The 14,396-nt window shown below is 45.3% G+C and overlaps 1 protein-coding gene across 1 annotated transcript in view; it reads left to right on the top strand.

The window, feature by feature from the left end:
• Window positions 1–14,396, top strand: part of LOC144144216 (protein MMS22-like) — a 64,990-nt gene that overhangs the window by 27,567 nt on the left and 23,027 nt on the right. Inside the window, exons 13-19 of the mRNA XM_077675586.1 lie at window positions 943–995; window positions 3,444–3,509; window positions 5,506–5,610; window positions 8,077–8,194; window positions 9,098–9,267; window positions 11,210–11,340; window positions 12,303–12,393. Of these exons, the coding sequence (XP_077531712.1) occupies window positions 943–995; window positions 3,444–3,509; window positions 5,506–5,610; window positions 8,077–8,194; window positions 9,098–9,267; window positions 11,210–11,340; window positions 12,303–12,393 (734 nt within the window). The remainder of the gene's footprint in view (window positions 1–942; window positions 996–3,443; window positions 3,510–5,505; window positions 5,611–8,076; window positions 8,195–9,097; window positions 9,268–11,209; window positions 11,341–12,302; window positions 12,394–14,396) is intronic.

Below are 14,396 nucleotides of genomic sequence, written 5' to 3'. Positions count from 1 at the left end.
TCCGTATTTTTCACTTGATATCACTGTACTCTTGGTGGGCGTTCTTTCTAAACTTTACGGTACATCATCACGTTGCTGGTGGCTGAATTAGGGTTAGCCTAGAGCGTGTGGCACTGACGTTGATTGCATGACAGGTGAACATGACATCGTACGATAAGGAGAGGTCCATGTCAGCCACAGAGAGCTCTGGTTTTATTGGGGAGCTGTAGGGGTGTGAAGTGCGGCATTCGGCCTGTAATGTAATTCATGCTCAAATACAAAAAAAAAAAAAAAAACAACAAAAAAAAAACCGGGCCATCTTCACTAACGTGAAACCTGGTGAGGGGCAAAGCATGCAGTGCATTCTTGGCACCCTGGCGTTTTTGCCAACGGAGATGAAACCATTGGGGGGTAGAGGTTTATAGCTATGTTTTAAAAATCTCTTGCCTTAGAAACACGAAGCTCCCTAGCGCAAGGCAAAAACAAGTGTCCTGGTGTTTTTTTAGTATGCGTTACGGTCTAGCGCGAGGCGTGAACGAGTTTCCCGGTGTTTTAGTACCATGACTCCATGAGACGACAATTATGACGACGATGACGTCGACGACAGGAGACGCCAACAGCCCCAGACCCTTAAGGGCTTCGCCCCTAAAAAGGAAAGAAAAATGATGTAGCAGTAATGAAACCTTTGATTGCCTGGGGAGGCCATGATGCTTTCACCTTCAATGCATGTAAGCCTATTTAGGTGCCTTGAGGAATTTCTAAAAAATTATTTGGTGGGTTCTACTTGCACATTTTAAAATACTCTGCCTACCTAGCAATCTACATTGCAGTGGAAAGGGGGTCTGGTCCATCGAATGCTTACGTGTCCGTCTACCGATTTCGGTGTGTTGCGATATCTTGTTTGAAGCACTGAAATTGAATCCTCTGCAATCTGTTTTGAACTGCTGCAATTGTGTCTTTCAGGACGAAAGCTTCATGATTGCTTCATGTCACTTCCAGGCCTTCCAAGCTGCATGGTGAGAGAAGTGTCAGTTCGACAGTTTTTCTTCGGGTAGGGGTGATGGGGTAAGGTGCAGAGACCTTACCTTTGAGACTTAGACCGCAATGTGCCTTAACAATTTGTGGGACTTGGACGTGATTGCTTTGTTGATACAGCTTATCTTTATGTTACTGGTTGCTGCACAGTAAAAATTTTTTGTGTTGCCAGAGCACAGGCGAAGTCTTAAAACAAATTTAGGCACCCAGTAGAAGAGTAGTGTGATTACTCCAGCGGTATGACTGCCGCGACAATTGGGCCCAGAGGCAAATTCTGCGGCATCTTGCTACACTGTAAGTAAGCTGTACCAAACCTGCACTATGTCTTCTTTTTTTTTTTTTTTTGTAATCTGAAGGAATGAAATGAACCACATGAGCTTAGTGTGCTTTGTGACGCATAGTGAAATATGCCAGAAAAGCTCATGAAAAAACAAAACCAAATAGGGCAGAAAAATGACACCATCTTCCCGTAGGGGAACCCTGAGTAGTATGCGAAGCAGCCATGGGGTCGACTGAAGTTCCCATTCGTTTTTAGTTCGTCATTTCCGTTGACGTTCAGCTTCGCGTGCCTTCGTTGTATCACTGGCTTCTTGACATAGTTCGAATGAGTGAAGGACATAGGCGCGTTCGTAGCACATGCTCCCGTCTCGGTTTGTATAGCGCAGTGCGAAGAGCGCCACGTACCTTCCGTTGCAGCGAGAGAGTCGTGGGATCGAAACTGGGCGCCGCCTAACTATTTATTTTTTTAGTGGACTGCGCTGACGTCAGCCCAAACGCTGACGGGGCTGAAGAGACGCGCATGCGCAGTAGAGTGTGGACGGCGGACAATGACAACGAGGGAGGGAGGGACACAGCCCCGAGCATGAGATGCTTCGCATCTAAAATGAGGTTCAAGACGAGGGCACTTGGGTTGTCTGTCTTCTTTTTACAATGAAGCTGTATATGGCCACCTCAGAAAATTTTTTGCGTCCATGTGTGTTCACCGTCGCGTTGACGAAGAAAAAGTGAAAGCACCCGATCGCTTCTTTGTTCCAGTGGGTGGGGGGAAGGGGTGTGGAGAGGGGTATATGGGGAAAGAGTGGGGCGCATGCCATCAGAAAATGTGTGCTTTCACGGTGTGCTCTCGGTGTGGAAAACTGGAACGGTTTGGTTTCACTCTGCCCTCTGCTGTGTGAAGCGGCTGCCTGGCATCCGCTTTGCCAGAACTGGGCTATCTTTTGACAAACTTGGTTTAAGGGGGGACACTAATCTTAAAACAACTTCTTTTAATTTTAAAGCAAACTCTGTGAAACTTGTCAGTCTTGCTGCTTTTTTTCCCACTGATTTCGAATACGCCATTATTTTTTGAGTAAGTCAGTTAGTTACCAAGATAATTAGGGATAATTAGCCATTTTTGGAAGAACAATAGACAAAACAGTATCAGCTATAAAACTGTAATCTTTACATTTTTCAATACTATGAACCCTGGTGAGTGCAATAAGAGAATCGGTTTTTTGGTGCACCACCTGGAAGAAATTTTACAGCTTATTAAACTTTGGTTGAAATGGGCATTCGAAATGGTTCCTTGCCACTGGTGCCACGAAGGTTTAATGAGCTGTGAAGTTAGTTTCTACCAGTGCATCAAAAAACCTATTCTCTTATTGCATTCACCAGTGTTCATAGTGTTGGAAAATATAAAGATTGCAGTTTTATGGCTAACACTGTTTTGTCCATTGTTCCTCCAAAAGTGACTAATTATCTCTAATTATCTTGCTAGCTGATTGACTGGCTCAAGAAATAATGGCATATTTGAAATCAGTGAAAAAAAAAAGCAGCAAGACTGACAAGTATCACAGAGTTTACATACGAATTCAGGGAAGCTGTTTTAACAGCAGTGTCCCCCCTTAACTGCGTTCAACCATGGAAAAATATTAACATGGCTACATCCCACGTATGTGCCATGTCTGAACCACGAAACTTTTTCTTAAGGGTGACCGCTGTCAATGCTTGGGAGAAATCAAATTTGCTCGTACCTTTCACCTAAATTCTGTCACCTTGCAGGGGGCGGCAGAAAGTTAGATGGGCAGATGAGATCGAGAAGTTTGCGGGGATAAATTGTTCGCAGTTAGCACAGGACCGGGGTAACTGGAGACTAATGAGAGAGGCCTTTGCCCTGCACTGCAGTGGGCGTAGATAGGCTGCTGCTGCTGCTGCGGATGATGATGATGATGATGATAATAATAATAATAATAATAATAATAATAATAATAATAATAATAATAATAATAATAATAATAATAATAATAATAATAATAATAAATGATGATGGCAGTGGCGGCAATGATGATGATGATGATAAAGCGGGCCCCCTAATTTTCCGGCTTGGAAAGATCGGCTGCTTATTGGCCACCGGAGTGAATGGTCGTTTCCATTGTGTGCCGTGCTTGCAGCCAAACCAGCCAGCAGATACAGGTGCGGGCCCGGGCTTTGGCTGAATGTGACGACCTCGGAGTGAGGTGAGTGAATAGTTTTGGTTCATTGGACTCTGTACCCTGTTTGTATCAAATGGATGTAGTTATAAGTGGGCTGTGAGATGCGCTTTTTGTTAGGCTGCATGCCTGTATCGTTACGTCTTAAAGGGGGACGTGGCTAGTAAAACTTTTTGTTTTACGTGGTCCAAATCTAATCAAATTAGGGGCATTTATGTAGATAACTATCCTAATAAAAAAACTGAAATCAGCTTAAAAATATCTTGCATACTTTGGGAGTTACGAGACTAATTAACTAACAACAGCGTTAATCATACCGTGTTTACTCGCGTAATGATCGCACTTTTTTTTCCAAAAATATGATGCAAAGGTAGAGTTGCGATCATTACGCGAGATATATTTTTCGGGAAAACGTTTCAGCGCCAAAAAACGAAAGCTGCGGCACAGAATGTTCACGATAAGTCTCATGAACATAATAAACATAACAAATAAAACTCCACTGACCACCGAATGACCACCTAGTGATGCAAAATGCAGTGTTTTAATAACGGAACGCGCCGGAACGAGTTTGCTGTGAGGTGAGAACAGGTCGACCAATAAGTGGCTGCTGCTGTCACAGTGTGGGACATCAAGACACGGCTGCCGAAACAGCAAGCAGAGAGCATTTTTTTATGTTTTGTGAGTACATTATGTGCATTTAGTGAGAGTTTCTTCCGCACCAATAATAAACTCACGCTGGCCGATATCGCTAATATCATCAAGTCCACGGCAACAACGTATCCATGTCCGCTTTGAAAGATGAGGAAACGAACATAAGAACGATCATCGTCGTCTAGACTTGACGCACATACGACATATGGCTGCGGCAAGTTCAGGGTGCGATCATTGCGCGGGAAATTAAAAAAAATGTCATATTTTGACGACGACCTTCAGGAGTGCGATCATTATGTGAGTGCGACCATTATGCGAGTAAATACGGTAATAACTAATTAGGCAAGAACTCAAGAAGGTGTTTACGTTAGTAGGATCAGGAAGGTCTATTCTGTGCCGGGAAGCTATTAGCTAATTGCTTTATTTCCTTTAGGTATCCAGAAAAGAAGAGCAAAGTTTCACTTTCGTTGGGACATGATTTTCTGGTTTTGAAAGGAAGGTGAAACTTTTCTTGTTATTTTTTTATACCTAAAGGATGTAATGCAATATAATAGCTTATCGGCACAGAATAGGCATTCCCAATCACACTGACCGAGAAATCTTGTTGACTTCTTGTGTAATTAGTTAATTATGCTTATGCTAATGCCATTTTGAAGAAATTAGTCTTGCAACTCAAAAAGTATGCAAATTATTTTGAAACCGATTTCAGTTATGCTGCTAGGATGGTTAGTTAAATAAATATTCCTAATTTCACTAGAGTGGTCCGCAAATAAGAAAGTCATTTTATTTGCCGTGTCCCGGGAAGACAAGTTTGGTCCATAAGAACTGCTTTGTCCTGCTAACAATCATACCAATTTTATGGTGAGCTTCAAACAAATCGTCGAGATATTAGGGACATCAGATGGAGCAGTGGCCAATGTCACATGACCTTGTCTGTGTAAGTGGCAGTTGTTGAGCTAAGCCACCACCAAGAAACATGACGTGGCATGCTATTTCCTATTACAAAAACGCCTTTCCTGGCTGGAATGGACCTCAGCGAGTTTCCAAGGGCTACTTGTTTCGTATTGTACAAAGTTGTATTTTGTCTTGAATAAATCTTTCGAGTGGCTTGGAACTTGACTTGGTTTGAATGAACGTTACTGTGGCGGCCACAAGAGCCAGTTGTCTACCTCGAGCTGTGAATGGTTCTCAGATTGATTGGAGAGCAGGTGTAGACTGTGAGGCTGCCAGGTATGGCTATTTGGTTAAGTGTAAAAGACGGAATTGTGCATCGGTTGGTTGGGTGGATAAAACTTAGGATGTCTCCATGGGGTTGTAGTGTACCTTGCCAAAGCAGTGCCGCCTGTTTTTTTCTGTTTTTTCCTTCTCCAAGAGGTGTGGAGAGCAGTTACGAGCTCTTCCTGATGCTGTTGGCAAAGACCCTGTGCAAGAACACCCCAGAGGGAGCCACCAACGCGTGGAAGACTCTCCGGGGCCGGTGAGGGAGGAGGCCCCTTGCTTTGCTGAGAACGACTGACAGGCACTGATAGGTTACGGGAGTCTTTATGTGTGCATGCATGCATGTCCGTGTGTGTGTATCTATGTATGTATGTGTATGTATGTATGTATGTACGTATGTATGTATGTATGTACACATGACACCTTAGGAAACAGCGCAAGAAACTTTGACAGAGAGGCCAAACAGACACAAGCACTGGTCTGTTTCAGCGCTCATGTCTGTTTGCCCTCTCTCTGTCCAAGTTGTTCGCGCTGTTTCCTAAGGTGTCATGTGTACCCAACTAGCCTAAAGTCAAGCTTTAGTACGGTACACATGTATGTGCATATGTACATATGTATGTATGTACATATATACGTACATAGGGGTGTGTGTATGTATGTACGTTCATACATACATATGTATGTGGTAATCACTTCTCTTCAACCATTAAATAACTTCTTCTCTGGCGCTCTTTGCCCTTGTTGGCCTTGCACCATGAAACACATGTATGTACATACATACATATGTATGTGTGTATGTATGTATGTACGTTTGTATCTGTGTACATATGTACGTTTGTATGTATGTGCACATACGTACGTACATACAAATGTATGCATGTATGTGATGAAGTTCTGGAGTGTATGTATGTAAATATGTACACATACATATGAGGTGCTTTTTTCGAAATGAGCCAGCTTCAAACCGAAACTAAGTCAGACAAAACTGCAGTGACAAAAAAAATATTGGCAACTTTTCCCTAATAAAAGGGCTGGCAAGAAAATAGGTGAAATAATGCCCTGCAAACCTGTACGCACGTTGTAGTTCGTATCAAAAATGAGCCAGGTCCTGCTGTTTCATGGATCAAAATGAGCCAAATCCATTTGCCCAATGGGAGTTTGCTTATGGCTTGAGTGTTCAGACAGTTCCCTGGGTGTTTCCGGAAGTTCTTTTTGCTTTTCGGAGCTGGCTTATTACGAATTCAGACGGCAGTTAGGAGATTGGCGGAGGATTTGTCCCTAGATGCCAACAACTAATTATCTCTAATTATCTTGGGAACTAATTGATCAGCTGAAAAAATAATGGCATATTCAAAATCAGTGGAAAAAAAGCAGCAAGACTGACAAGTTTCACAGTATTTACTTCAAAATTAAAAGGAGCTGTTTTAAGACCAGTGTCCCCCCTTAAAGGGACCACGCAGACATCTGCTTGAGAGACTGCATCACTGGAATAACAATAACGCCCATTATGCCTATTTGAGAGAGAGTGAGGCACCGATGTGGGCGTGGGTACTTCAGTGTTTGTGCGGGTAATGTGGCCGGATATCGTGTTTGTTCTACGTGGTTGTGACGGGTACTGGGGGCCTTTTACTGATGTGTCGCCGTCTTTGACAATGACTCCAATGACTTGGTGTATCAACTTGTGAGCCGTACCGTGAGCCGCTTCATTACCCTTGGTGGATGTTTGATGAGAAAAACAAGAGATTGGCTTGCCAGCTACTTTCCTGCGCTCGACTTGTGACTCTGCAAGCCTGTTTGGCTGATGCTGACAAAAGTAGCTCCGAATTAAAACTTTTTTGTTGCAGCTTAGACAGGTCGTGTTTCCAGTTGAAAACATTTTTTATGCTGATAAGGCAATTAGACATTGCTGCAGTGTAGAGGTGTAGGGCAAAGCGAACTGAATTGGAGGTGAATGCCACGACCTGTGTCATTTGGACAACAGCGAAAGGACGAGTGCGCTTGCAATCTGTAAAATGCTCGTTAGGGTTAACATTTCGGCGCGAGGGCTGTCATTCTGTGATGAGGCTCTTGCGTATGACACTTTTGGTGCGATCTTGTGTCGGGGAGAAATACCCGACTAAATTATCCAAGCAGAGAAAATTGGATAACGGTTTGCGCAGTTCGAATTCAAGCTTTCCAGAGCGATCAGGCAGTGCCTACAGATATCAAAGTGTGCCTCGAAGTTACCGTATTTGCCCGATTCTAACGCGCCCCCAATGGTAACGTGCCGGTAACTTTACTTATGAAAATTTGAAAAAAAAAATTGCTTCATGCGGATTCTACAGCACCAATATACAATTAGATGTTGGGAGAAGTTCATGTCCACGGCACTGCTACTGGCCGCTTTGAAGCTGATTTTGTCTTTGAGCCTGATTGTAATGCACACACAAGTATGAAGGCTAGTTTTAGCAAAAAAGGGTGCACGTTAGAATTGTGCAAATATGGTAGTATGCTGTTTCAGCTGTTCTCGACACTCTCCCCATCAGAACGCCCCCTTGTCACATGTATCGTTTGTCAAAAGCCTCCTGTCCTTTCTGAGAGCCCTTGGTTGAATTCTTTACCATCCTTCCTCTCACTCTGTTGGTTTTCTTCCCCCTCTCTCTCTCTCTCTCTCTCTCTCTCTCTCTCTCTCTCTCTCTCTCTCTCTCTCTCTCTCTCTCTCTCCCCCCCCCCCCCCTGTGTGTAGCATCTGCAGCCGTTTCCATGCCAACCGGGTGGAGGAACTGACCGAAGTGGGCCTCCGCAACTGCTCCCTCCTCTTCCTCGTCCTATCCCTCTCCATCCGACAGCATCCCGAGGAGCCTGTGAGTAGGCCAGCTCTGCTCTCTTGTGGCAGGGAGAGATAATAGGAGGGATGCTACCCCTGGTCATTGAGGTGTTCGTACAGTTGAATCCCTCTTTAACGAAATTGGCAGGACGTGCAAAACATTTAATTGAAGCGGAAATTCGTTGATGTGAAATCTACCCCAACACACCACGAAAGGGCAAAAAAATAGTTTCGTATATTATCTACATCATTGACAGCATAATGCAATGCTTATAAAACAGGAGTGACACGCCATTAAGTTGTGTTTATTTGGATGAAAAAAGTACCAGTGGTTATCTGTCTTCGACTACATCTGTTATCTGCTACTGGCCAGATAGAATGATCATGTTAGCCTTATTGCACTCCTTGATTCGTGCACAGTTCACTGGTACCTTGTTCAGCGGCATCCCCCCCAGCAGTTCTTTTACAAAGGCTGTCAAAAAATTAAATACAAAAATACAAATAAATTTGGGTATAGTCGTTTGACACAAATACAAATTTTATACCTACAGTCAGAATGAAAAACTACATAGGTCCCCCAATTTTCATAGTGATAGCTGTAGAAGTAAAGTTTTTTGATCAAAGACCCATGTGCCCTCTTAACTAAATGTTTACCAAAGTCCAGTTTTGGGGCCACGCAAGTGCACTACTCTACCCTCAGCTTCAATGAAGCAGCGGGGCCCACGCTGCTCAGATTCTGAAGCAGAGTTCTGCAACTGCTGTCTGCTATAGAGTGCCTTGGCTATGGAAAGTTTCCCAAAGGGTTGTTTTGCTGTTGCAAATGCCGGTGCTGGCTTTTTCACCCATAGGGCCATTTAATGCTTTCGCATTGAAAGCAACTCAGTCGCCGATCCGTTCCATGTCACCGGCCTTAACAGCCCGCTAATTTTCCTCGTCTCAGGTGGATCGGCTGCTGTCCGTGCTTGCCCTGGTGCCGGCGGACAGTCCAGTGGAGAAACTGCAGGCTGCCTTGCGAAGCCTGTTTGCGGTGCTGCTGCTTCTGCAGACGACGTCGGCCGACCTCAGCGCGCCCGCTCAGAAGACGGCGGCATGGTTTTTCGAGCGCTGCGTGTCAGTCTTTTGTCTCGCATTGCTGTGTGGGTGGTGCCTGGCCTCGTTTAATTAAGTGGATTGATTGATTGTAGGGTTTAACGCGCCGGCGCAACGCAGGCGATGAGGCGCGCCGTAGTGGAAGGCGCCGGATTTATTTTGACCACCCGGAGATCTTTAACGTGCGCCGAAATCTCGTGCACACGGGCGGTTTTGCTTTTCGCCTCCATCAGAAAAGTGGCCACCGCGGCCAGGAATCGAACTTGCGTCCTCGTGCTCAGCAGCACAATGCCACTGAGCCACTGCGGCGGGGGCTTAATTAAGGGGGCTGTCAAGACAAAATACCAGTGCGGTTCATTCGAAAGGTTGCTTTGTCCCAATAACAATGACACCAATTTCATTGGAAACTTTAAAAAAAAATTACCACGATATTAAGGAAAAATTAAAGCCGTTGCACTCACTGTGAAAGCTGTCGGAAGCGCAGAGCAGTGATTCGCCATAATGGGCTGTACCGCCGTTATCCGCTTACTGCTACCACCCCATGCAATTCAAATTTCCCACCTTCGCAGTGCTCGCGCGCCCCCTGCCTGAAACTGCGCCAGTGGGAGTTCTGGATTGGATTGGATTGGTTTGAATTGGTTTTGGATTGGATTGGATTTGGATTGGATAATAAGCAGCAGTAAGCATGATAATCAGCTAATCCTAGACAACCAGGAAAGCTAAGAATAACCAGCTGAACCTTAGCTCACGCCACGTATATCCTGGCATAGCCGCTTGGCTTTTGAAGCCTCGGCGTTGCGCCGCGGCGAAGGGACTGTGACAGGCTACATCGTAACGCTGTGGCGATAGGCTTGATTACAGCGAGCGAGCTAGGACGACAAGGCGAGCACCTAAAGTGCTCTGCACTTAAAAGGGGAAACGGCGGCGACTCCGCAGCCACTTTCCAGCAACGTTTCTCTGACATCACGGCATCTTATTTGTGTGGTTAGTGGCCACCAACCAAGCCACTGCAAGTAACATGACTGTGCACTTGGAGTCAGGCCTCTACTTCTGTTGAATCGTATCGCTTGAATGTTAACGTGCAGTTAACTAACTCAGAGTGACGTTTACAGTGCCGACCAGTATTGGGTCCCTGCTGGCATCACATGAAATTTGAAAATTTTTAAAGATTTCTACATTTTTTTGGGGGGTCAAAAACGTCTTTCATGACGAGATCGGAGCTGAGGGATTGGCTGCACCTTTCAAATAAACGTGGTCGTATTTTGTTTTCATGCCATTTCAACAGCTTGTGATTGCACGGCAGGGTCTCGCACTCCTCTTTAGCTGACGTGTGCGTTTGCATTCTTCTCTTTTTTTTCTAGCGAGCTTCCACAGCTTCTTTGTGGTTCGTCTTGCTAATTTTCAATGCCTTACCAATTTGTCGTGCCAGTGGGAAGTTGTATGCACAGCACCAGATGCTGATGTCTTGCAATCTGTCTGCCACATCCACCACCTTGTTTCGAAGCTTGCCATATCACGGGTGAATTGCACAGTAAATGCTTGCAGTGCGAGGTTTTTTAACCTTCTAGTGCACTCTGAAGTATCAAGTGAAAGTTTCACAGAATGCAGATGTGACACGTCCAGTCACCCTAACTGGCAGTTATTCGTAAAAGTTGGATGATTACGCACACAAGAAGAAAAAGAAGTGCTGCCGTTGCTGCAGTCATGTCAACCATGTGCGCGCCACTAATAAAGTGGAAAGCTTGGGCTTGTTGGTGGTGCATATTCGACTATAACGCACAGCGTAAAAGACAAGGACAAGAGAAGGCAAGGACAGAGGGCAGTGTGCCTGTCCTGTGCCCTCCCTTGTCCTTGTCTTTGGCGCAGTGCGTTCGGCTCCGCTGATAAGTCCCATTTTAGGGTGCACATAGTCGAAATGTTTAGCGAAGTCACCTCAACCGGCTTTGTCCTTGTTTTGGTGCAGGGGCCTGGCGCCACAGGGTGGCTCCCAGTGCCAGTCGCTGCGCACTGCCCTGCTCCCAGTGTACACTCAGGGCATCCGCGACGTGGTGGATGCCAGTTCGAACCTGGCGCTCTCGGAGCAAGCACTCCTGGGTGAGGCCACTTACCGATTTCCTACTCCACAGTTGTTTGGCCCCTTGGTGGGAAGACAATGTCTCTTAGCTTATGCAAGTGTGATTCCAGTCAGACCTTTCGTCGATACAGTATTTACTTGATTTAGTGGTCATTTGTCACTTTCAGATCGTTTCTAATGGGCATTTCTAAGTAATGGATTACGTCAGAAAGATCATACTCTGTTCGTTGCCCTACCTTTCATGTTACGGCCAGTGCTTTGAAGGGGGGACGCTGCTCTTAAAACAGCTTCCTTTAATTGTTAAGTAAACTCTCTGAAACTTGTCAGTCTAGCTGCTTTTTTCCCACTGATTTAAAATATGCGTTATTTTTTTAGTAAGTTGATTATTAACCAAGATAATTACAGATAAGTAGTCATATGTCGAAGAACAATAGATAAAACAGTGTTGGTCACAGAACTGTAATCTTTATATTTTCCAATACTATGAACCCTGGTGAGTGCAATAAGAGAATCAGTTTTTTTTTCATGCACCGCGTGGAACTAATTTTGAAGTTCATTAAACTTTGGTGGCACCAGTGGCAAGGAACCATTTCGAGTGCCCATTTCAAGCACCAAAGTGTAATGAGCTGTAAAATTGGTTCCAAGCAGTGCATCAAAAACACTGATTCTCTTGTTGCACTCACCAGGGTTCATAGTATTGAAAGTATAAAGATTATATAGTTCTGTGACTAACACTGTTTTGCCTGTTGCTCCTCCAAACAGGACTAATTATCTCTAATTATCTTGCGAATTAATTAACTGAAAAAATAATGGCATATTTGAAATCTGTGGGGGTAAATCAGCAAGACTGACAAGTTTCACAGGGTTTACTTAAAAATTAAAGGAAGCTGTTTTAAGAGCAGTGTCCCCCTTAAAATGGTTATCATTCAGGACAAAAGCCTCGTAAAGATTTTTTTTAAACCCATCGCCCCTTTGGTTCTAGTTCCGGAGACATCCCTTCTGCTCGAACAGTGTTCCACCTCGCAGCAGGAAGACATCATAGTCACCATCCAAGAGGCCGCAGAAAAGCTGAGGTAAGAACTGTATGGGTGGCGGGGAAACAGTTTGGGTGTCACAGTTTATCAGGGAAGGCTTTGCACTTTTATTATCAGTGTACAGGGGTTGGTTCTAGTTTTAATCAGGGGGAAGGGAATAGTTTGTTAACACAAGTGTGTCACACAATTTGAAAAATGCTAGTAGTACCTAATGGACCTCTCCCTGTATGTAAACACCGTGACGTCACGAAGCGCACGTGCGCGACGGGTGGCGCCTGCTGGCGGCCGCGAAATGCGGCTTCGGTTGGCAGAACGCGCCTGCGCCACCGGCCCGGCCTGGCCGCGCGGTGCCCGAAAGGAATGATGCGCCGATGGTCCGGGCCGTCGCTGGCCGCCTACATTACAGGTGGGGGTCTAGCTATTCTAGCTGCGGACGTCGCACCTCCATGTAGCTTTCTGCACGAATAACCTCCGCAACACTTTCGTATATGACGAGTGACGCTTTCGGATATTCAGTGCGTGACAGAACAGCATTAACGAGTCATTCTGAAGATTGGTGCGTTTGCGACTTGTTCCAAGAATGTTTTGTTATGATGCTTTATGTTAGGACACATACTAAGGAAAGCTCATTCATTGTTGTTTTCGAGGTCCGCTTAAGCTGAGTGCGGTGCCTCAGGCAGCGTATACGCTCCCTGTTCTTGCGTCGCCCGGATACAGTGGCTTACGAACGATTTCATGTCGAGGGGGGAAAGGAAAGGTAACGCATGGAAAGATTAAAAAGTAAAATTAGCAGCAACGAAACAAAAATATAAAGAGCAAAAACCAAAATTATTCAAATAAAATTAACGCGATGATGTCGTGCTCTACGTAGGTGACCGATTGCTTTGTTACATTTTTCCCCAGTAAAACCGCGAAACGGCTCATCGCCGTTGTGAGAGTAACATAGCAACCACATATTGTTAGTGCGTATACCTTGCGACAGTGGCACTGAAATAATTATCGGTACTCATTATTTCATGATAGTTACAGTTAGTGTCCTTGTACACCCGCTGAATTCGTCGGGAGGCCGCAACAAAAGAATACATTCAATGAGTCCGTTCGCTTAGGGCCAACAGATATCAGCGGCCCTTCTCACGCCGAAGGCATGATGCTACATGCATGTGAGCACGGCGAGCATATCAGTTTTGCCGCGTCCTCAAGGCATAATATCTTTGATCAAGGTAAAACTTTATTGCATTTACAAGCAATGAATTTCGTTCGTCTTGAACAGATCTCCCCATACGACCAAACTTTGCGGTGGTCGATTTGGCGGCAGGCGGCTATCGCAGATACTTCTCCGAAACATTTATTTCGCGTAGCCTAGCAGGTCAGGCATTCATTGTATTTTTAATACAGTACTCTATCTCATCAAAACATGACAATATTTCCCAGCAATGAAGTTTCCATCTGGCCCCAACCCCCGGTACTATTTCTGCTGGTGCTGCATAATAGCAGGTGGTTAATAAACAGCATCATTTCATGGCAGTAATCAGCGCGGACTGCCAATGTAGACGATATGACTGCGCTTTGAAGAACAGCAGAAGTTCGAGAATGAGAAACGTTGCTATGAGTAAGAGCTGACGATGTCGCTGCTTGGGCTGCTATAGCCTCTTCGGCGCATTGCGCGCATCCACAATACCTGCCGAATTTACCTGTTTTGGGACGCGGCAAAGCCTGATGCCGCTGATTTTGCTCGCACGATTTTCTTAGCCGAGAGCACAGCAACCCACCGGCATCAGAAAACCGAACACATAAACACAAACTCCGCTTTTGCGCGCGCCTAATGCAGCCTCACTGCATACGCGCCGCGCGCGGGTCCGAATGTTTTGCCAACCACCCTCCCGGCCACACCCAGCACGTGCGCTCGCCGTGACGTCACGGCCGCCGCGTGACGTACCCCAGGAGAGGTCCATTGACACTCATTGTAGGTGGGTTTTGCCTGAGCTTTTCTTTTTGTTTTACAAGTTTAAACTGCGAGGAAGATCGCCCGGGGAATTCCAGGA

Source organism: Haemaphysalis longicornis, unplaced genomic scaffold (assembly GCF_048455015.1).
Source record: "Haemaphysalis longicornis isolate Haplotype H1 unplaced genomic scaffold, Haemaphysalis longicornis Haplotype H1 scaffold_67, whole genome shotgun sequence".
Classification (NCBI taxonomy): domain Eukaryota; kingdom Metazoa; phylum Arthropoda; class Arachnida; order Ixodida; family Ixodidae; genus Haemaphysalis; species Haemaphysalis longicornis.
Note: the sequence above shows the minus strand (reverse complement) of the source record. Positions and strands in the feature narration are given on the sequence as shown.